Here is a 24,312-nt window from a genome sequence, read left to right on the forward strand (position 1 = left end):
TTCTCTTCTTAAAATCTCCAGCAAGGGCTGGACTGAGGCCAACCCGACCTTGATAATAGACTGTTATTCCACTAAGGTTCATCTCTCGCCTTGCCTTGGGAGGGGGTGCAGATTTCTGTTCCTTCAGCCTGCAGAGTTCCCCAGAGTAAAGAGAGCATGATGCTTGCGGAGAAGCACCTCTGGCAGTTGCTGCAGTTACTACAGATCCTCTCCTAAGGAGAGGATGTGGACACGTGCTTCTAGAATAGCACTCTCTCTGTCTTCCTGATGAAGAAGTCTCCTTCTCTAGTCCAAGAAATCCCAAACACAGCAACACTCACAGAGCGCACAGCCCACACTGGTCCACACTGTACAGGTCATCCTACACAACTGCCTTCAAGATTCCCCGGAAACCAGGCCACATGGAGCAAGACGGCTCAGAATTTAATAAAACTCACTCTCAACTGCATTTTATATCTCTACTCCCTTCTAACTTCCAGAAATTCCCATCATTTACCAGCATATTCAGATTTGTTTTATCAGCCTATTTTCCCCAGTTCTTCCTCAAAAAAAACTCCTTGGAGGCCCAGCGTGGATGCCTGAAAAACTCCTAAGCTCTTGGGCCTTCATGGTCCCAGACTATGTTGCCTACATATCTACATAATACTTTTTCTATCATATCCTGTATTACTTTTTGAATATCAGATTCATAGCACATTCCCCTTTAAGTTTCTGACTACATTTAGTACATTGCTTAATGACAAGCAGACCCTCAAGAGACCAGTAGTTCCAAACTTGTTAAAGCACAGATTGTGGGGTGGATCCTCACCCCAGAGTTGCTAGGGTGAGGCCTGGAAGTCTGCATTTCTATCAACCCCAATTTATGCTGATGCTGCTGGTCCATGGAATGCCCTTTCAGAATCACTGCAAGAGATGGTGTGGAATGAATAAATGACTGATTGAATGAAAATTTACCTAAAAAATCCTATCCCACACAGGCTCCAAAAGTAAGCTTTAAAAAAAGCAAAATACCAACATTTACTTCTGGATGAGGAGCAAAGACAGAAACATCAGTAAAAAGAATGGCAAAAATAACTGCAGGGAACCAGAAGAAGAAAATCTAAAACAAAAGAAAAACTTTAGGGTTACCATCTGATTTCCTCTTAACCCTTCCTGCACAACTTATGATCAGACCAGAAATTAAAAATAGGCTCATTTTTCTGACTCAATTCAGACCTTTAAAATTTTCTGGAGGAATACTTTGAGTCACTAAGTCCAAGACTAGAAAATTTTTCATAAGGAAATGATCAGGAATGAAAGTAAAAGTGACGTACATGGAGTGTCGCTAAAGCACTGAAGCCCTGTTTATAATAACCAGAAATCTGAAACAACTTAAATGTTTGACAAAAGGAAATAAATTCAATAAATTGTGGTATGTCCATAAATGGAATACTATAAAGCCCTTTAAAATGTCCTCACAGGGGAATAATTATTGACATAGATGACATATGGTATAAAAATGAAAATAAAAACAAAAAGAAGCTAAAGAACAGTATAAACAGATCCAACTTTGGATAAAAACCACATACAGATTTTGAGAAGTAGATGAAAATATAAATATAGCTAGAGAGCTATTTATCAAATGGGGAGTTAGAACCAAAATTATTTTAACATTTGTATTATGACCATTTCTGCAATAAACACGTATTGCTTGAGTAGGTTTTTTACATGATTAATTTGTGGGAAGTTTACAGTCCCCATTTCTTCCCATGAAGGACCAAAGAGTTGAAGCATGAGTATTTTTCTAAGCTCTTCCTCACCCACCCTTCTACAACACCAACTACCACTTGAAGTGTCTGCTGCACCAAGAGCGGCTGCTTCTTTCTCGGGGTTCCCTGGACCTGCTCAAATGAAACCCCAACTCAAAGAGCCTGACTCTGCATAACTCTCAACGCCATCACCAGAGCATCAGCTTTGGGGAATGACATGACATTTCTAATGGATCCACCATTACGTGGCCACACAGCAAACTTTCATTTTTTTAGAAACCAGGACTGTCTCACATGCTGGCTTCACAAGGCGGGTTGCTTAGCAACCACCAAGGAACTGGAAAGGAGCCAGAAGAAGGCAGTGCCAGGATTAACAACGACCAAAGCGCGCCGTGCTCCATGTCTGGTTGCATTCAAGGTAGCCAAATGAGAGATAACACCCGGCTATTTCTGCATCATGAGGAAAAACACTTGGCTCCTACCCAGAAAGGCAATTACCTAAAAATCTTGGCAGACCCCATGGTAGGAGAGATGGTAACTGATACAGGGGTGAAAAAAAAATCACTGACCTTCATAAATACTGATGATATGAGGATGGTTGAGGGATGACATGATCTCAATCTCTCGTCTGATGTGAACCATGTCTTGTTCATCCTTAATTTTGTCCTTACGAATGGATTTTATAGCAACCTATAAAGTCAGGAAATGAAATGTTACACAGAGAACTAAACAGATGCAAATCAGCCATTGGGGGAGTTTGGAAAATAAATACAGATGTTACTTGTTGGCAGAATCAGCATTAACCAAAACAAAGCTTCGAAATACCCCTGTCACATCTTTCATTTATAGCAAAAACACCCTTCTCCCGACAACAGAAAACATCAGGTTTTAACAGCCGAGGTTTGGGATGGTGGAGGTTTTTTCATAAAACAGAGGCTGCTTCATGGGGCCAGATTCACTGACTCTAGGAATCCTGATCCTCTGAGAAAAGGAAAAAGGAGAGCTCGGTTTACAGGGTATCGATGAATAACCACGGATAGGTGGAATCAGTATCACAGCTCCCCCAGGCAGCTGCCGCAGCCACAACTAAAACAAGCTTCATTGCATGGCGTTCTCAACGCCGGGTCTGTGCAAACTTGGGTTTAGGACTCCAGTCCGTGTGCTGTGTTTATGCAATTGCTTGGAAGCCAAATCCTTCCTACAACCTTCCTCTGGCCCAAGGCACCTTCGATAGCAAGTGATGTGACGAAAAGGCTCTTCTGGAGAAAAATCAGGATGAAACACTGGGATTGACAGCTAGACTCCCAGCCCAGCCCCAGTTATTCCAAAAGCTCCGTGCCAGTGTCGCCTGCAAACCCAAGCTGTAGAGGATGCCAGGGCCAACGGAGAGCAATTACTCAAAAGAAATATATAAATAAAAAAGCATTAAGTGACAATGGGAAACTAATGAGGGCAAGTATGTTTGCCAGTGGATTCATCTCTGTTCATAAACAAGTTGCTTGGTAATTTAACCCACATTGGCTCTAAGGAAGACAAAAACTACTTTGGTAGGGAGAGGTACCCATGAGTTAGGAGAAAATCCACCAAGCAATTTGCTGCCAGGTCTTAAAAGCCTGCTTAGCCCTCTCCAAACTGGTTCTCCCTTGACCTCGATTCTCACCTATACCACCTTTTCCTCGATGGAAGGCAGTTAAACAATCCCTCTGCCTTACAAGGATTGGAGTGCTCCGGAGGAAAGATGTCCTTGTTATCAGCGTTTCCCCCACCTTGACACTCAGAGGGTGAGGCAGCCGGTCTCAGCAGGAATGTGCTCACACCTGCAAACATTTTCTTCCTGGGATTTCCACCAAGTCCCCACCAAGCACTATACATGGAAACATTTCTAAGACACAGTCGGCCCGTCTGTGACGTCCCTATCATTAGTGTTGGTTTGGCTATTTTCTGACCTAGCATCTCCCCACATTTCTCCTTTGCAGAACCCTCCCCAGCTGTCATGAAATCAGTATTTGAGTCATTCCCTGACTCTCCACTTGTGGGGATCTTACTCACTGCTTTATCTCTAATGCTTAACACAGTGATTGGCACGTGGCAGGCCTGAGAAAACACTTAGGGTGGGCAGGCAGACAAGCAGGTGGTTGGTGGAAAGAAAGGGAAGGAGAAAAGGAGGGGAGGAGGGAGCTGATGGGGAGGGAGGGGTTGATATCATTCAGGGATGAGAAGTGGTATTGGAATTAGGGCAAGAAAGGAGGGACCACTCAGGTCAAACAGCACCACCATGCAGGTACGATAGAAAGATATTTAGGATTTCTCTGGCACCTGACCTACACACGTGGGCAACTGAGGAATGGCGATAGCAGACAGGAAACACGGGATGGCCTGCTGTAAACCCAGGGGCAGGCACCACCCTCCCTGAGACTGCAGGTAGGCCCTGTGGCTGGGTCATAGGAGGCTGCACAGAGATGAATGAGCTTCCAGCTGCAGGACCCCTTCTCATCAGGGCGCCAGGCTCCAAGCCCTCACGACAGCCCCATTCAGTATGGTGCAAGAAAAGCCTATGCTTTTGTCAAATGTAAAGATATGGCTGGAAGGCATTCTTTTATCTGAGCAGGACCTGCAGCCCTGGGAGCTTGTTCTGGGAGGAAGCAGACAGTGAACACATACATACTGGCCAGGGAGGATGCGAGTGGCTGTTGGACCAACTCCTACATTCTTCCATGGACTAAAGATGGGCCAGGGAAGAAACTACCCCTTTGATTATGCAGCAGCCTAAACTTGGCCTCAAGGAGGCCCTATTGTCAAATGACAATAGGAATAAATTCTTTCACCATCCAGGGTCAGGGGAGGGTAGCCACATTCTGGGGGGTGGAAATATAAGCCCACTTGTCAGAGCCCCCCAACACTGGAACGAGAGGCTACTGATGCCTTTGCCGGGGTGGGGGTGGGGGTTGCTTCCAGCCCAGTATAAAAAAGAAAGTGCCCACATGCCAATAAAACCCCACTCAGCACTGGGGGAACTACAAGGGCCCCAACAGTGTTAACTATGGTGGTGCCATGCCACAAAAGCTTCCCTCCTCCCACAATGAATCTCCTATTGGAAATGTAAAAGAGCTCTTTCTGCCCCCTGTTTCAAAGGGTGGTGGGAAGTCCGGAGGAGAAAATGCTACAAGTCCCTTAGAACTGTGCAACTGCTGAGGCCAGAGGAAAGCCATTCGGCTCAACTCCCCAGAGCAGTGAGATGAGTCACCCAAGGTCGTGCAAGCGGTGAACGACAAACAGCAGCAACAGTAACAAGGGCAGTAATACAGCAGCACCCATGGAGCACCTGATACATGGCACAGACACTGCGCTAAGTGCTTTACACACACAGACCTCACATCACCCTCAGCATTCAAGCTTCAGCTCGCGACCCCCTTGGGGCGGCCCTCCCTCACCCCTCCAGCTGATAAGGCTGCTACTGGCCCCCTCCCTCCCTCTCTACACCTTTCCCCATTGCATCCTTCTCAGGGCATTTCACACCACCAGAAATCATCTTCCTTCTTTATTTGCTGCATATTCAGCCTGTGGCCAAACTCAACTTGTGCCCTGTTTCTACAGGAGCCGGAGAGCTAAGAATGGCTGTCACCTTTTTAAAGAGTAGTTTATAAAAGGAGGAGGAGACCTATAAATGTGGCTCCTGTAAGGTAAGGTAGTGCCTTCTGCATGGAGTTGAAGGACACACTGGGTCAGCACACAGAAAGCAGTACTGCCTCATGGTGAGCATCATGGCTTTGAGTCTTAGCTAAAACCACTCACCAGCTGTGTGGCCGTGGGCAAGCGGCACAAACAGCCGGTGCTCAGGTTTCCTCATCTGTCAAGCAGAGAAATAAAGCACCTACCTCATGGATCCCTGTGAGGATCCGAAGTCGGGCGTTTAGAACGTGCCCAGCCCAGGTAGGTGCTGGGTAAATGTCTGCCGTGACACCGGGGAGAGCCCCCCATAAGCAGAGCCTGTTGTTCCTTTCATCCACCCTTCCTTTCATCCTCAGAACAAATCTTAATTCCCCTGGTTCCTTGTGGGGTGGCGAGTGAAGGTCTAGGGAATGGAGACCAATTTGTTCCCAAAGTAAAGACAGGTCAAGAGACTCTCTCTCCTGGGTCTTTAAAATGTACCTTCCTCTGAAATGTCAGGAAGCTCAGAGCAGCGGGCACTCACCCGCCATCAGCATCACGGCCCCCGTCTGAGATCAGATGGAAGGATAAGCAGCTTGAACCCAAACAGCAACCTCAGGACCATTTCCCCTCATCTCTTCCTAATGGTTGCCCATCCAGGTGAACAGGAATAAAATGTTCCTACTTAGATTCCAAAATCTGATGCAAGACGTCCACGCGAGCCTCTCTGGACTCTGTCCAACTCACTCATTCCTTTAGAGCGCCCACCACATACGAAGCACAGTGTTGAGATTACACAGGAGCTAACACGATTCTGCCCCAGCCCTCCAGGTGGGAGGGAAGGTGGGACAAGGGCAGCTGAGCAAAAACTACACAAATAATTATGTAATTTCCCTTGTGGCCAAAGGCTGCCACAGAAATGCACAGATGCTGGCATTACGGAGAGAACCTCATCTTCAGTCTTCACGCACGCTGACAAAGACAGACAGAGGTAAGGAAAGGAAAGAGCCCTGCAAGAAGGGATGACCCGATGTCTGAAATCATACACCCACCAAAAAAAAGAAAATTCCACTTGTTCCTGCAGGAGTCAGAGGGATGTCACTCCACCTTCAAAATGATTGGAGCTGGGAACTCATGCACAGTACAGCCACTTCCATAAATGTTCTCAAGTCTAGACAGCACCGTGTGCCTTATAAAACGGTCTGCTTTTAAATAAGGCCACCCTATAGTTTAATGTTTAAACCATATGCAGCAGCAGGTCTGGCTGCAGACCTGCGAATTCTGCCCTGCGGTGCCTGTCTGTTTAAGAGGCAAATTCAGCCCAGCCAATTCCCATCTCTTGTTAAATGTAACAGGTCCAGCCTCCTCTTCTGTGGAGGTAGCTTTTCCCTTCTTGAATAAGCACCAAAGAGCCACCTGTTCTGCAGCCTGCTGGGCATCCTTTGCCGCGGTGGCTGCTGTGAATCTGAGAGCTCAGTGATCTAGGCGGGGCTATGGGGAGGCGGAGTGGCACAGTGAAACCTCCGGCTTTTTTTCACAGCCTCAGTTTTCTCATCTGTTAAAGGCATCAGCAAACATACCAACATGTTTCACTCCGTGGCAGTATTCTTAGTAATAGCAATAACTAACATTTATTGTGTGCTAACCATGTGCCAGGGGGCCTTACCTCCTTTAATCCTAACTATAACCCCATTTTACTGGAGAAGAAACAGAGGCACAGAGAAGATAACTATTGCCCAAGGGCACACAGCTTATAAGAGAGGGTTGTAAGAACGCTGGCAGGAGCCCACGGACTGCTGAGGCATGAGGCTGTGGAGGAAGCTGCGATGCACAGCAAACATGGCAGGTGACAGAATCTTTCCAAGGATGCCAAACAGTACCCAAAGGCCAGTGTGCAGGGCCCCCTCTGGGCAGGTGAAGTTTTACAGGTTTATTCCTAAGTGAGGTCCTGGGAGACGGAACTGAGGGACTGAACAGCAGGGATGAAACACACCATAAACACAGCATTAGCGTCACCTAGTGAGAACAGTTGGTGATCTAATTCCGGCAGCAGAAGCTGGCAGCTACCCCACCACTCACAAGGTGTGACCTCACACCCAGCCAGGTTCCACAGGCAGCTCGGGGATTGTTCCTTACCAAGGGGCCCAGGGGCCCTCACAGCCAAGTCAAGTTGGAGGCCAGTGCAGGGTCTCCTGCTCATGTCTGGTTCATGGTCAGAGTTCAGGGCAAGGCACAGCTCCACTTGGGCCACAGGGGTCCAAAGCTCCCCAGGATCACTGAAGGGCTCCACTCAGGCTGTGCCAGCCCTCACCATGGTGATGCCACCCAGGGGACCATCTTGCAGCCAAAGCCCCTAATTAATTAAATGACCCCCAGATCTTTGTGAGGACCTCAGCCAACTCAGGACAAAACACTGCCATGATGCAACCAGCCCCACAGGGACCTGAGCCAGCTCCTCCCCAGGGCCTCTGGGCCTCTTCCTCTCCCGCCTGTCGATTCATGTCATTACATGGATGTTTCTTCAGACAGAAGTGGGTTGGAAGCCAAGAATTATAGCAACCGGCTCTGAGGAGGGGCACCCTAATGCCAGCATGTGCATGTGTAAGAAAGAGCTCTTTCTTCAAAGAATGACATCCCACCATTTGCCACTGCCAGCCCTTTAATCTCCCAAGAGATTCTGAAAATATAATCCTCTGTACTTCAGTTCTCAATCCTCTCTTTCCCAAAACTCCCCATCAGAGATGTTTCCTCAGATGATACTGATTTTTCTCCTGCCATGGAAAATGTCTTCTATTTCCAGAATTTAAACAGCAAATCAGACATTTATTTGACGGAGCCAGGGCCTGCTTAGGAGGGTCTCAGAGAGGCCCAGGACATTTTTATAGTCAGTCCTTGCTCTCTAACCCCCACCTTCAAAGACGGAGCTAAGACCATCATCACTCACAATGGCGAGGCCACAAGGGACGTGGACTTAATGACTAAGAAATCATGGGCACGTTACACTCCGCGAATGACCATGGGTTTGTGAACATGAGTTGGTGGCCGTGGCTGACCGGGCAGGCAGGCACCAAAGCAGTGGCCAAAAGAAGGCCAAGTGGAAAGTCAACACCAGGGGCAATGCCAAAAGTGAGCCACCAACCAGCTCAGAGCCCACGGTCAGGTTCTCTGGGAGAGCAAGTTGTCCAAGGGTGGTGAGCCCACCACCGAGCAACCGCTAAAATTCAGATTCCGGGGTCCACCCTAGACCTACTGAATTGAAGGCGGAGGGGAACAAGCTAGTAGCAGCACGTTTTACCAACTTCCCAGCCAATCCTGCTGCACTCTGAGGTTTGACGACTGCCGTCTTCAACAAGAGTAAATGTGGCCATGATGGCACTTACTGTTCCAAGTCTCAAAATATTATGCAGTGACACTAAACGTTACATGGCTCATGAAAATTAATGAGCCGCCCATCTATGTATGGGGGAACTAAAAACAAGCTGCTTCCTTGAGGGGACCCAGTGACCCAAATTAATCTGCCGCTGGCTCGGGGAAGATTTGCTCCCACAGGACACGTCGCTCATCCTAGCCCGAGGCAGGTCTATGGCTGCAGGAAGGCCCGGAAAGCTGGCGGCTGATGGGTTACCTCCCGCTCCCCACACAAGCTGGAGCTCCGGCCCTGGTAAAAGTGGATATCTCCAGAACCGACTGAAAATGCAAGGCTGTTTAGCTCAAGCTCATGGGGCCAAGCAGTTGTTTATTTTTGGACTTTCACGTTTCTGAAAGCCAAACGCAACACCAACTCACAATTCTAAAGTGCTATAGCTTTTCTTCCCAGTTAAAACTGTCCTGGCAGGGGAGAGGAAGGGCCAGACCAGAGCGCTGAGCTTACCTTTAAGTTGGACAACTTCACCTGGTAGCATCTGATCACTCTGATGCTGTTTGTGACACGGCTTGGTTAAGCTCAGGGCTGTGCAACTCTTACTTATCAACTCCAAACCCAGAACTGCTAAGAAGCCCAGTATCAGCATTGTCAGTCACAGCAACTTGGCCAAGGTGCCCCCTGCACAGAGAGGTACTCAGGAAAGCACGTCACAGGCTCGGTTTCCGCATCTGCAAATGAGCTGGACAAGAGAGCCAACCCCACAGGAATGACGGGGGATCCTGTCAGACTGGGTAGAGAGGATGGAGGGCAGAGAAGGCAAATGGTCACTGTGGCAGAAGGCATAAAGAGCACCGTTATCATCAGGAGATATTAGAGCTGCAAGATGTCACAGTGTTCTAGGCCAATCCATCATTTTACAGATGAGGAAACTGAGTCCCAAAGAGGTGAAAGCTCAGGCCCACATTCATGAAGGTAATAGCAGCCCGGGAACTGCAGCGTGAGTCCTGAGTCTCACTCCGGTCTGGGATTAGCTCTCCAGGCTGGGAATTCTAACCAAATTCCAGGCTATACAGCTAGCAACAGAACTGAAACTGTCACAGAAAAATCTATCATTCACACTGAGGTGGCCCCAGTGGAGCAAAGCCCCAGAACTTATTAATACACCAAGACGGGGAGTGACAGATACTCCTAAGAGTGCAGGAAAATTATAACCTGTTTCAGTGAAGCCTGGAGGGCTGCATGGTAGAGAGGGCATGGCATTGATCGCACATTATTCACCACATTAGGCGGCTGTCCTCACACAGACATGCCAGGGACACTGTTTCAGCCCAATGCAGTCCAAACCTTCTTCCATTATTGAAGCCTGATTTGATACATACAGGAATAGGCATACCTGGGAGGGTTTTATCCCATTATTTCTTAATTCACTGAAAACATTGCTTTTAAATATTAACTTCAGGCTTCTACTTAATCACTGACCTTGGGAACAATGAACAAATGACACAAAAGACCTAAGAAACAAAATGAGTTTTCCAAAGGGAAAGGAAATTAGTCAGTTGAATGTAGCTGACTCAGGTGAGCAGAACAAGGAAAACACAGTTTTTAATTTCTTAAAATGGTAAAACATACAACATACACACCAAAAAGGGAGGAGGGGGAGGTTATTTTATATTTTAACTATGGGTAATTTTATAGGTAAGTGAAAAAGAAGATTCTTTGGAAGTTATTTTTATAGTGACAGAATCCTTCTTTTTGGAAAATGGATTCATGGCAATCAGAATGTGCAAAGACATATCAGACAGGGAAGGATCAATAGCCGGGGCAGCAGTCTGGCCCCTAGAGGCTCCTTCATCCTCTCCTCAAAAGCCCAGAGCTCCTTTTCCTTCCAAGGGCAGCTCTCATTGCCCATTACCCAGAGAGCTGACAAGGTCCCTGCTCCAGTCTCATTGCAAACCAGCTGGCTGCTCCTCAGCTAATTACTGCCCCACAAACCTGCAGGGTGCCTGTCACAGAAGCCCCTCTAGCCCCAGACGCATAGCCCCCAGCAATGACAGCCTGCGGCCCCCGCCCCCCACCCACCAGGAGCAAGCTCAGTCACAGGTGGGCCTTTCCTGCCGCCCCATCCGGCGTGTTGCCTCTGTGAGCCTTATCTAATCACTAGTAAGTTCCTGTCCTGGGAGGTTGGGGCAGGGGTCTGCGGTCATTCCAGGAACCCAAGGAGCAGCCTGGGCTGAGAAGTATGCTCACGGCCCTGGATGTTGGTGCTTATCATTTTTTCTGCCGGGATCCCTCCACACCCTTTATTCAACTGACTACCTCCTTCACATCCATCCTCCGCCATGAGCCTCCATAATGCATAGATAGGTCCTCTTCCATAACTTCACTTCCCTTCATTAGCTGTAGACTTCATCCCACAGAGACCATGTCTGTTTTATTCACTGCAACATCTACAGTGCCTAGCAGGTGCCTGGCATATAGCATTTGCAGAAAAGGTGTTGCTGCAATGGACCCCAAGTATTGAAAAAGGACCCTTAACACTATGCTAAGTGACTTAGGTCAGACAGAAAGGTAAATAGTGTATGGTCTCACTTTTATGTGAAATCAACAAAAACTGAACTCAGTAATAGAGCAGATTTGATGGCGGCCAGGGGCTGGGGAGCAGGGAAAATAGGGAGATGTTAATCAAAGGGTTAAACTTACAGTTATAGGATGAATTTGTTCTGAGAGTGAGCACTTAATAATGTAGACAACTGTCAAATCATTTATGTTGTACACCTGAAACTAATATAATATTATCTATCAACTATATGTCAATAAAAAAATGAACAAATAAAAATAAAAATAAAACAAAATAAATAAGTTCTGGGGATATAACATACAACATGGTGACTATAGTTACCCATACTGTATCATATATTTGAAAGTTTGTAAGAGTAGATCTTAAATGTTATCAGCACACGTGCACACACACACACACACGCGCGCGCGCGCACGGAGAGAGGTGTTAACTAACCTAATTGTGGTGATCATGTCACAGTACATACATAAATCATTACATTGTATACCTTAACTTACATGTGTTACCTGTCAATAATATCTCCACAAAGCTGGTGGGGAAAGGACCCTTAAAAACCATAAAATCACAGAAGGACATCTCGTCAGACCATAGTCTTCTTTTACTTGCTCATCTCTCAAGCGTTGATTCCCTGCTTCTCCCAAAACCACTGAGGCTGAACTTGGTCCTCTTTCAAGTGGAGATAATAATAGTGTCCATTCCAGAAGGGCTGGGAGCAAATCCGCAACAAGAGCTAATCGGGATAATAACTACCAGTTATCAAGTCCTTCCTACATGCCAGGCACTGGGCATCATTCTGTTAAACAGCTCAACCTCTCCCTCACTCAATTCTTCCAAAAAAATTACATTTCTGTTTCTCAGGGAATATAAAGTGAGTCTGAGGGAGGTGAGGTTGCTTGCTCTAGGGCACACAACTAATAAATAAGAGAGCTGGACTTCACTTAACCCAGAGACCACATTCTTAAGCTCTGTACCACACTGACAAAGTGAGAAGAAGAGTGCTCAGCACATAGTAGGTGTCTGATAAGTGTGAGCTGGATCAGAGGCACATAGTAGGTGTGTGGTAAATCAGTCTCTGGGAATGAAGGCCCCACTAAAGCCACGTGGCCTTGCCCCACCTGAAGTCTTTTTTTAACCTGATATTAAACCACTTCCATGTTCAAAAGCACATCCATTGGTGTTCCTTGCTGCCCTCTGTGAGGCCAGCCACACAGCTGGGCAAAAGGCAGAACTGGACAGGAGGGCCTGGGAGGCATGTCCGTAAAGTGATGCAATAATGAGTCAATTCTCCAGAAAGCAGTTTTGGGAAAGGGGTTCTGGTAAGGCATTGATCCAGGTCCTGTAGAACATGACCATTCAACTGGAAAGGGCAGTAGATAGGGAGGCTCCTCCCTCCCCTGCACCCATTCGCCCTTCTACTAGTAGGAACACCCTGGCTTTGACCTAGGGATTACCCCTATTGGAAAAAGAGACTGTCAGTTAAGATACTCACCCTCCCCAAGCCAGCAGGTAGATCTACGATCCTAGAGTTTGGTTAAGTGGATACTCTTTCCTCAGAATGGTCTGAGAATGGCTAGGACCTTCATCCCAACAGCAATCTAAAGAGATCATCTGTTCATCATCCCCCTACCTAGTTCCTCAGGGCTTCCTTAGCTTTTGTCCTTTCCCAAGCCTGGTCTTGGGAGATACGCCACAACTTACAGATTCATTTTCTCCTTGAATGAGTCTCAAGAGTCTGTTTCTGTCACTTGCAACAAAAACCCCTAATTTCTATCAGGGGATGTCAATGGGTCAACATGAGAAAAGAGAACAAGGTTACTAAGCAAGCAAACAGCTGTGTTGGGGCTCAAGAAGTCCAGGAGGGCTCCGTAGGTGGGACTGGAGATGGGACAGAAGATACACAGGCTTTGGCACAAAGGGACTGTCGGTCAGGATACTTACCCTCCTCAGACCCAGGGGTGGTCCCATGACCCTAGAGTTTGGCCAAGGAGATGCTCTTTCAGGGTCTCTAAGACCCTTCTCAGCAAAGTGTTCTTTTGCATCACAAGCAAACTGGTGTATGTGTGCAGAGGTGGGTTCCCCTGAGAAATCCTTCCATGCATGACTCCCCCAGTTGCCACGCCTGTGTCTCACACTCTTAAATAAGACCAGAATTGAGTCCCACTTTGCTCAACTTATTCATTTTTCCATCCCTAAAAGAAGCCAGGACAGTATCTCCACCAACCCTTTTGCTCACTCACGTTGCGCGCCTTACACTCAGTCATCTCCTCCATCAAATGAGCCTATGACTATTTCACTAGTCAAAATGCTGTCTTCAGGACCCATCCAGATATAATTTTTACATTAATTAATAAAGCCATATTACATATTATGGAGTTTTGCCCTTTTTTCCCAGCTGATTGGGGGTTCGGTTGGGACAATTTGGACCTGTCTTGCAGAAAGATGCAGGAAGACTAGCCATATTCTCTACCAGATAATGTTCACACCTATAAAATATTTACCAGTTGTTACAGATGGAATTATATCCCTGCAAATTCACATGTTGAAGTCCTAACTCCCAATGTGACTGTATTTGGAAAGAAAGGCTTTAAGGAAGTAATTAAGGTTAAACGAAATCATATGGGTGGGGCCTTGATCCTAAGGACTGATGTCCTTATAAGAGGAAGAGATACCAGGAGTGTGCACATACCAAGCAAAGGACATGTTAGGACACAGCAAGAAGGTGACCATCTGCAAGCCAGGAAGAGAGGCCTCACCACCTTTGACTGCTGGCACCTTTGACTTCTAGCCTCCAGAAACGTGAGAATATAAATTACTGTTGTTTAATCGACTCAGTCTGTGATATTCTGTTACTATTATCTAATTAGTAAGCAATCTAATACACTAGCCATTGTCCAGGCTACATAGATCACAGTCAACATACAATCTAACAAAAGGGAAGGTCATTTACAGCCAACCCCAGGCATAGCAAACAGAGACCACAGTACAGGAACCTTAACTGCCATGTTTACCCGTGTCTCCCGTCTGGGAAAGAGTCTGGCATCAGAACAGAGGTGAACAGAATCAAACATGATGAATAGTGTTAACTCTAAATTTTTGTAAAATGATTCTTTCTCATCCATCCACTCACTACCACCAACCCGGTCCAGTATCGATAAATCACTGAAGATGGACAACCTATCTGGATGATATGCCGGGTTCCACTCTAGTCCACATCACTTCTATCCTTGTGAATGCAATACCAGGTGGGTAAATGACCCTTTTCTGTGTACACAATGCCACCTCACCCTTTATTACTCTTTCCACCACCTCCTGGGACAAGCTACTTCTGCAGGAGAGGAAAACTGAAACTGATAAAAGCAACTTCCCCAGTCCCCGCAGGTCATAAAGGCAACAGCCAGGTTTCAACCCAAGGTACTTGGCTTCTGGGGTCAATGCTGCATGCACTGGGCCAGCCTGTGTCCTCATTTCATCAGCTCTTTGGTGCCACAGGCTCAAGAAGAAATACCCTGAGCCCTGGCACTGTGAGGCTTCCTTTCTCTTTTAAGCCTTGGGGGAAACAGTTCCCCAAAAATAGATATCGAACTGTTCAAATGCCATGGACAGACTAGCCAGCAAGCTAATCAGAACAGTTTGAGTGCGCGGCTAAACAAGGACACCCCTTCCTGGATCAAGCATCGCCTTTATGGCAACACTTCATAAGAACTATTCCTTTACAACAAAACTGTCAAATCCAGCAACCACAGGCCAGAAACATCCCAGCTGAACCACGCCAAGCTGCTTTCTGATGTACTGTACACACAAATACCAATATTCCCCAGATGCTCTCCATGTAAAACATTTGGTTTGAGACATAGCCCTTCTTTCCCAAAAACTCTTACATTTGTTTAATGGACTCAAACAGTTCAGCTAAAATATCCTGGAGCAGAGATCTGAAGCCAGCCCGGCTCTGATGCAAGGAACCCATCTGCAGAAAAGACGAACAAGTAAATAGCCCAGTCCTGCCTAGGATTTATGCTCCCTGCATCTTTAAGCAGGTCATAAAATATAAGCTATGTACGGATAATAAGGCAAGTTGCTTTCAAGTGTATTTCTGGGTCCATCTCAGTATTAATATAAGACTGATGTTCAAACAGAGAATGAGTCTGGCATGCTGAAGAGGAGGTCACTTCTCCTAGAAAAGAAGTTCAAAAATCTGTCCTTGAGCAACCCAGATAATTGAGGCAAGTGTAGGTTTTTCCTGGTTTTAGCTATCCAAACATAGCAATAGCTCCTTTATCCCAAAGCCACCCATCCCTTCACCCACAGTCTAGAACACCGATAAGAGGTGAAAAAGGGGAAATACACCAGACCATGGAGTCCAGAGACCCAGCTCAGTCACATACTGAGTGACCCTGGCAGCCCTACTGCCCCCAAAAATGGCTCATCCTGTTACATGAGAAAATGTGACTTCACCAGATACACTGTCAGGCCCGTTCAGCTGTGAACCTTGTATGAGGATGGGAAATAAACCCATAGGAAGCCACCCCCAAAAATGTCATCAAATCCATGCACTGAGCCCCCTACACATGGTCACCGCAGTTTTCCTAACAATTCTAACCAGCTTAATCACAGAAAAATCTGTGGGGATGTGGAAAACTGGAACTAGAAAACTGCTGAACAGCCTCACTGATAGAAACAACACAGAATAACAAATTTTACCTTTAGTCTTTAACTTTTCTGTGTCTTGTGAGTTTTCAATATTGAGCATGAATTATTTTTGCTATAAAGAAAAGAAGAATTGCATCATTTAAAAAGGTCATGAAAGGAATGAAATTGATGAGAGAGAAGGCAGCTAAAGTATAAAGAGCGGACATGCAAACTCCAAAACACAGGACTAAGGACCATTTGGGAGAAGCTCCCCCAAAGACACCAAGAAAATGTTTACCTTCAAGGTACTTTGTTTTAAGAAGGCAATAGGGTCTACACTTACTTGAAAAAGATTTCCGTAATAAATGGCTACAATTTTTAAGAAATGATCTCTTAAATGGGTGAGCTTCTGTTACCTGGACAACTCTTTTTAGAGCTATTAATAACTTCCTAGTCTTCCCGCTTATGCAAAGTACCAGATGAACCAGTGTTCCCCGTTTCCTTGACTGGGGCTCCCGGCAGGGGCTGTAAGGCTGCTCTCTGCTTCCCCACACCCTTCTCTTCAGTTAGCCAGCTACCCACTGTCATTCCAATCGAGTCGATTGCCCCAGTCCGGCTGCCTCTACAGTCCATGGAACACCTCATTCTCCAACATCACCAGTAAATTGGCGTCTATAACTCCTTCCATTCTAAGGATAAAAAGCCCCAGATTTCAGACTTGAAATCTTCCCATCGCCACCAAGGAAAGGCCAAATGCAATGACATGCCATGTAGAAAATGCCCGGGAGTATGCCCCACGGTGGTAAGGGCTCCAAAGATGCTTTTGGTTTTTGATGAACAAACAGGCCTTCCGCAGAGAGGTGTGTGAGAGCATTACAATGAGACCTTCAAAACAGGAGGTTGAGAGGACAATATCACAGGCAAAGGGAGACGGGGGCTGGGAGAACAGCAGCAGCTGCAGCCTCTTCTAAGAGGACATTTCAGGTCATCCTGCTAAAAAGACGTCCCTTCAAATGCACTTCTGTAGCCCCCTGGGAATCAATATTGTAGGATGGAATTATTTCCCTGAAATAAATAGACACACAAAGGTCGCTATGACTGGAGCCTAAAAAGAAAACAAGTCGGCTGCTGGTTTACGGGCAGCCTCTGATGCAACAGAGCAAAAGGTCCCGGCCCAGGTCCAGTGGGATGGCTTTGGACACACCAGCTCTCGGTGGAGAGAGCATACTGGGCACGAGGAGAGGGGAGGGGACTCACCTTCCTGGGCAAAGCTCCAGCCTGACCACACACTGGTGGGAACCCCTTCTGGAGTCTGCAGGCTCCAGCCAGTGGCTCTAACTCCGGAGGTGCATTACAGGGACCTGGGGGCTCCTTAAAAACTCTGATGCCTGGGCTCCATCCCCAGAAAGCTTTTAAGGGGTCCCCAGGTCATTCTAATGCTCAGCCAGGCCTGAGACTCAGTGGCATAGTGGGAAGAGTCCACAGTGGGGTCAGACGGACCCTAGTTTTTAACTCAGGTGCTACCTCAATTACCTCAATTACTTGAACAGATCAGTTACCTTTTCTGAACATCGGCTTCTTTAATGGCAAAGTGGGAATAACAGTTACCATGTCACAGAGTGGCCGTGAAGTGAGACAGCACATGGCAACTGCCTCCTCTCGTATGTCACGCAGAAGGCGTACCCCAAGTGTCCTAGAAGCGCTCAGGGTCTCCCTATCACTCTGCTTCTTTCAAGGTTCTCCCAAGTGCATCAGGAGCTGGGCAGATCCCAGTTCTAAGGCGTTTCCTGCCTTGCCAACTGGTTAAAAAGGTGGGGAGGAGGGCACATCCTTCCTTATGTTGGACCCCAGCACACACACAAAGCACTCCTATCAAGTGAAACAGGCACGTTCTATACAAACTATGTAAAAACTTGAGAGTCACAGCAGCAAAATGAGGGAACAACTAGTTTTTAAGATTTGCTTTGCTTTTCCTGTCTGGAAGAAAAACTATCTTGGGTATGACACATTCTTGGGAGGTCCCTGCCTAAACCTCTGGCCCCCCTTTAGACCAGGTACACCTAGAAGCACCACAGGGCTGGCACATAGTAGCCCCAAGGGAGTGTCTGACAAATGAATGAATGAATTATGCTCCTTGAGGCCAGGGAGGGACATTTATAGACCAACAGAGCTCATAAGGTTCACACGTGCTAATCCCCTGAACAGACGTTGCATAAATACACCTCAACTTTGATTCCGAGCAACTAGCAGAGAAGGATATAAAGGCCCAGTCAGCGCTGGGGAGGCAGCTAGCTGCTCAAAGCCCAGTGACACGAGCAGCATAGGACAGCACCTCAGGGTTTGAATCCTGCACGCAAGTACTGAAAATATGGGCACATGACTTAGTTCTCTGTACCTCAATTTACCCACCATAAAATGAGAAGAATAATGGTGTGTACCTCTTAGGGTTACCACTGAGAATAAATTTAGGTCAGTGATTTGATATGCTTTGTCTACCGCCTGGCACAATGACTGCTACATATTGTTCGCTATGATTACTATACTCCACAGGAGGACAGCAGGCAGAGCTCTCAAGCTTTAGGCCCAATATAAGACCCCAAGGTCTTAGGACCTTCCCATAACCACAAGAGAAGGTGTGAACCAAAGAAAGTGGGGTGGTGTATCCCCAGGTGAATACAGCAACTAGCTTCCCTTTGTCCAGAGTGTGTTTCTCTAAGAACAGACACTAAACCAAATCCCCATAAGCACTTGAGTGGCTTGGTTAAAATGCTGACGATTCCCACCCAGGTCTCCTTGAGTCTCATCTCTGCCCCTGCTGGATCAGACTTCCTGGGATGGGTGCCGAGGAGGGTGCATGTTAACAGGTATACCCAGGAGACTGAAGTGTCCCAGCCAACTAAAGAGTCATTGGAATGGTTAAGTTTCTGAAATAGAGGATCCGTGTCTGCTTGCTCCATATCACCACATATCCCAGAGCCTCCCACAATGCCTGACACAGTATGGGCTCCACAAACATCAGAGGAATCCATGCAATGGTTACAACTTGAAGTAACAGATTCAGTTTTTTTGAAGACCCGCTATGTGTGAGGCACAAGCAAACCAATGGGGACTCGGACAACTTCATTTGTTCATTCTAAAAATCTTTATTGGCTGCTTATTACATACCAGGCACTGTTCTAGACACCAGAGATATGGAAAAGATGATGAATGAGGTTGCTTAGAGGTAATCACAGATAGTGAGAGGTGTCCCGTACAAGAGCTAATAAAGCAGTGTTCAGTGGCTCTCCCTGAACTCAGCATCTACGGCAGTGCTGTCCTTCAGAACTTTCTATGGTGACAGAAATGATCTTTTCTGCCCTGTCCAGTGGTCACCACTAGCCACATAGGGTTATCAGGTTCTTAAAATGTGGCTACTGTGACCAAGGAACTGAAATTTTCAATTTAACTGTAATTCATTTAAATGTTAATAGTTCCATATGTCCATATCAGACAGGGCAGGTTTAGAGGCAGAATGAGATATGACAACTGGAAATTATAACACAAGGCAGTATGTGCTATGGGGGCAGGGGCTGGGGGGAGCACAGAACATGTGTTATCAAATGCCTCTCACCCAATTACCAGATGCCCTAATGTTCTCTGGCTCCAGGAATTGAAAGAACAAGGTCAGGTACAAGGCACTGTACTTGGGCTGGAATTTTTATAGCCTGTGATCAGCTGGAAGTGGTATGCAGCCCCGACAAGCCCCAGACACTGCAGTTCAAGAACACACCACCATCCACAAAGCCTGTCCACGGCTGCCAGAGAGATCTCTTTCTCCTCCGTCATTCTGTTGATGGTCACTCTGTCCTTGGCTAGATCGTCCCACTGGGCCCGAGACACTGCACAGACTTTATGAGATTTCTTTGCTTCGAACATAAGCACAAATACAAGCCTCCTAAATTCCACCGGAAAATTGGTGGCTAATCCAAACATTTCATAAAATTAGAACTCGTTGTGGGACAGAAAGGAATTCAGACCATGCTGCCACCAGAGAAATGCAAAATATTTGTTATAATTTTTTCCTTCATGAGTTGTTTTAAGAAGCAAGTGCTTTTTCTGCTTGAAGTAAAGGAGGGTGGGGAGTGGGAGAGTTTTTGTTTTTGTTTTGTTTTCTCTGTGGTTTGCAAAAAGCACCACCAGATAAAAAATCGAGGAATTCTGCCTGACTCCCTAATCCCTCAGCCAGCAGAGATAATAAACCTTCCCAATCTCGGCTGCATCTTGCCTTTATAAAGATGGTATTTTTTTCTAGAACATGATATTTCTGCTCCTTCATTTGCTTCTTGGGCTTTAGCCCCAGAATTTTTATATCCTGAGATTTCATTAGCAAGAGAGCTACTGCAATCTTTCATTCAGACATGCATGTATGTCACCGATATTTATTGACCAGGCACTGTGCTAGGCACCTGGGATACATGGGTGAGCAAAACTGATGAACCCCGCTGCCTTGCTAGGATGTGCTTTCTGGCAAAAAGCAAGACAAACAAGGGAGGATTCGGCCACTGCCACTTTGAAGCGATCTGGGGACAAGACTGTGAAGACTGACCAAACACAGATTCTGGAAAGAGCTGGAACATAAGCTCTGAGAAAGCAGGAACCTCATCAGTCTCTTTGCCCCTCTCTCCCTATCGCCCAGAGCACAGTGCTGTCTGCCACACAGCAGGCACTCAATAAATATTTGCCGAATGAAGAATGACTCCTAAAACAAAAATCTGTCCCAGGGCTCTCATCTTACAATAAGCTAGCTGAAGCCACAGAAGTGCATATCTTGCCCAAGGATACAGTGGCAATGATGGGGCTTGGTTCCCCAAGTCTCCTGTAAACATCTCCAGACTCATAATACTCCATTCAACAGGTAGTCATTGCATTCTTAGCACGTGCCAGGCACTGAACTTGGCACTGGGAAGACATAAATAAGTCACAGCATAATTGAGATCACAGAACAAAGTTCCTCTAAGTGCTATTTTCACAAGCTCAGAATCAGCTTCTCTGAACTTCAAGTGTGGATTTGCTGGCCGGGGGGTGGGGGCGGTCTACCATCCAGTGTGTGGGTTAAAAACCCAAGCAGGAAGCCACAAAGCTTCCAAGGCTCTGTACCCATGACAGTCCAGGAAGCCCAGTGGTTCAGACCATGACCCTGAAGTCAGAGCCCTAAATCCCAGCTCTCTCACTCTGTGAATTTGACCTTTTGAAGCCTCTCCTTCTTTTTCAGCAAAAAGAACATACTAATAACACAGGTTCAAAGGAGAGAAGGTGTGTAAAGTAGTCAAACAGTCCCTAGCACACACTCATCCCTCAATAAATGTTTCCTGCTATTATGACTGTTAAAGAAAGGATCCTCTTTCCACTCTGGACCTTCCTACGCAGTCAAAAAGGTGGATATAACTCAGTGGAGATTTCCATTTATTCCTCTTCTCTTCAGGGTTTCTCCAACCAGCTGTGTGCACGTCCACTCACACACTGGTTCCCTTCCAGAGCGTTCCATTTGATGCTGCCTGGGAAACAGGTATCAATTAACCAAGAGGAAGATGCAGGAGCCAGTGCATCACTGCCCTGCCTTTCGATGCAAACACACACACACTGGGCTCCAAGCTGCCCAGGTCAATGGTATGTCATTCTCTTCCCTCCCACTGCTCCCACTAGTTGGAAAAAGAGTTCCCTTTCCAATTTCCTAAGAACTATACAAGGTGATTATGCGGCATCAAGGACCACTAAGAGTTTCTCAGTTTGTGGTCATCTTTTTAAATTGACACTGAGAAAGTCAAGTCGGCATAATGTTTACGCTTGATGCAAAAGGATGAAATTCTGAGAGATTGAAGAAAAAAAAACCCCCCCACACACACACTAAGAGAATCTGTTTTCTTCAGTGGACAAGCTTAAAGGGGTAAGTGTGGGCAGTGAAGATGGGGTTGGCGAGTGACAGGGGAAGAGCTCACCAAATACCTGAGTAAGTGCATTAAAACATGCTACCTGGGAGAGCACAGGGAACACCTGCTTCAAGAAAAAATGACAAAGACATTTCTACTCCTGGCTGGGAAGCTGCTGGGGCTCGTAGCCGAGAGCTCAGAAGATGTGACTTTCACCTTTACCATCATCCCCAAGTTATCTCTGGTGTGGCCCTGGGCCTCCTTCTGGGGAAGTGGGGACAGCAGCAGCATCTCTCTCTGTGGATGGGTCTGAGGATAACCCCGAGGCCTGGCAGACACACAGCGCTCCATCAAGGTGAGCTGGATGGATGGACTGGTTGACTTCAAGGACGAAAGAGTAGTAAACCTCAGTCAAGTCTTCTTTTTGAGTAAGGCTGCCAAAAACATCCATTGCTTTGGGAAAAGGGCCCCTCTTTGGTCTTTTCCTCATTCCTACAGACTTGCTTCCTCCCCACCTGTCACCAGCCTCAGGGAGCTGAGCTCTCCCTGGATGCCGAATGCCCACCATCGCTGCTAAAGCCACAAGGAGGAAAAACGTCACCTATAGGGAGACCCGAATGCACGACTGAGAGCAGAGGCAGCCACGAGCTCTGGCCTCACTGGTACCAAAAGCAAATCTCCCTAAACTCGAAGTATCTAAGGAATGAGCAAACATCCCTCCCTCCCAGCAGCCCAGCAGACAGGGGCTCGTCCTCCAGCAAATCCCAAATAATCACAGCCAACATTTCCTGAGAACAGGCTACATGTCAGGCTGTGTTCTCGGCACCATCCCTGAATCCTTAGGACAACCGAGGAGGTGGGTTCTACCATCATCGTTCCATTTTACAGGTAAGAAAACTGGCAGGTTCTTTGAAAGCAAGAATGTTCTATCCCACACAGAGCCTAGTTCAGGATCTGCCTCTGAAGCGCCTGCCTCGGGCTGACCAGGAATGTATTTACATCCGACACAGGACGCTGAGAAGGCCACCCCAGTGCAGGCCTGCGCTCCACACACGGAGACTCTCCTCACACCTGCCAGAGCCTGCACCCAACGATCTGAAAAGTTTTGAGAACTGAATTCACAGACTTGCCCTTCCCCCGACAGGAAGACCCTGCTGCCAAAAACCAGGCAACAGGAAATGAAGTCTGCATTTCACTAATTCCATGCAGTGAATCCCAGGATTCTCTTCCTTTGAGCTGACTGGGACCTGGAGAACATTGTATCTCAGCCCCTCAATTTACCGGTGAAAGAGAGGGCTCAACACCAGGGCACCTACTGTGTGCACTGCACTGTGCCCAGGCTGACCTCCACACACAGTCAGCGGAGACCTCATCCCACCTGTGCCGGGAGGGCCCCTTCCAAGAATGTCACTGGGAGGACGTGCTGTGGCCACACACTTTCCTGAGAACCCGACATACAACTCAGTGATCTTCACAGCCACTCCCATGCCACAGATGGAGAAACGGACCCAAGCTGGACATCTCAAGGTCACGCAGGAGGCTGGAGGAGGGCTCTGCAGCCAGGCAGCCTGGCTCCAGAGGCCACGCTCAGAACCACCCCATGACCCCTTTTAGATTCGTAGATTGGATGGGCCCCTTCCCTTCCACCATCCAGTGGAGGATCGGTGTATGAGCGCATCCTTTGGCCCTTCACGGGAGTCATTCATGAGCTGAGCCCAATTCATAACGAAATAACAACAGCCCGCAGGGACCCCTTCTAACCCGCAGCAATCAGCTGCCTTTGTGACTTTTGAGCCACAGGAACATGTGGAGGTTGACCTAAGCGGGAGGGAATGGGGCCCCTAGGAAATACCAAGACAAAGAAGCAGCAACCCTCTCTTTAAACTGGGAAATTGCCTATGAGCCAAACTGCGCCCTGAGTCGCTTGAACACCGCTGCTCCCTCTCCTTCCAGGGAAGGAGGGAACCCACCCCAGCGGTCTCTTAGCACCTCCTGCCTGGAAACCTCATGCTGCCTCTCAATATCCCTAATGAAAGCAAACCGAGAGGAATCCTTCTCTGGAGTTTAAAAGGCAAATCGGGATGGTTTCTTCCAGACATACGTTAACTCCGGCTTACATAATTCTTTAAGTACTTGATTTACAACCCCGGGAGAAAGTGTTTAAAAAACCTTGCAAATGCACTTTGCACCTGAAGCTTGCCTACAGCGCAGAGCCAGTCACCAGGGTCTCTCAGGGGGGGACTGGAGTTCCCGGGGAAGATGTAACAGTGTGGGGCTAAGGGGGCACAGAGCTCTGAAGATCCAAAGAACTTGGGGGAGCAGCTGCCCTGAGTGGAAAACAGGCTCCCTCCTCCTCTCCTGCCTGCAGCAGAGCTACACCAAGGGGTGCTTGCAAAGGGGGGCTCTCCACATCTGCCTGCACGGTGGTGAGGAGAGGGTAAC

At 47.2% G+C, this 24,312-nt stretch overlaps 1 protein-coding gene across 4 annotated transcripts in view; it reads right to left on the reverse strand.

Moving 5' to 3' along the window:
* NUAK1 (NUAK family kinase 1) overlaps positions 1-24,312 on the reverse strand; it is a 97,076-nt gene that overhangs the window by 36,293 nt on the left and 36,471 nt on the right. For all 4 annotated transcript variants that reach the window (XM_017640158.3, XM_037007103.2, XM_037007102.2 and 1 more), the window contains one exon: positions 2,318-2,438. In XM_017640158.3, coding sequence (XP_017495647.3) covers positions 2,318-2,438 — 121 coding nt within the window. The remainder of the gene's footprint in view (positions 1-2,317; positions 2,439-24,312) is intronic.

Source organism: Manis javanica, chromosome 10 (genome assembly GCF_040802235.1).
Source record: "Manis javanica isolate MJ-LG chromosome 10, MJ_LKY, whole genome shotgun sequence".
NCBI classification, from domain to species: domain Eukaryota; kingdom Metazoa; phylum Chordata; class Mammalia; order Pholidota; family Manidae; genus Manis; species Manis javanica.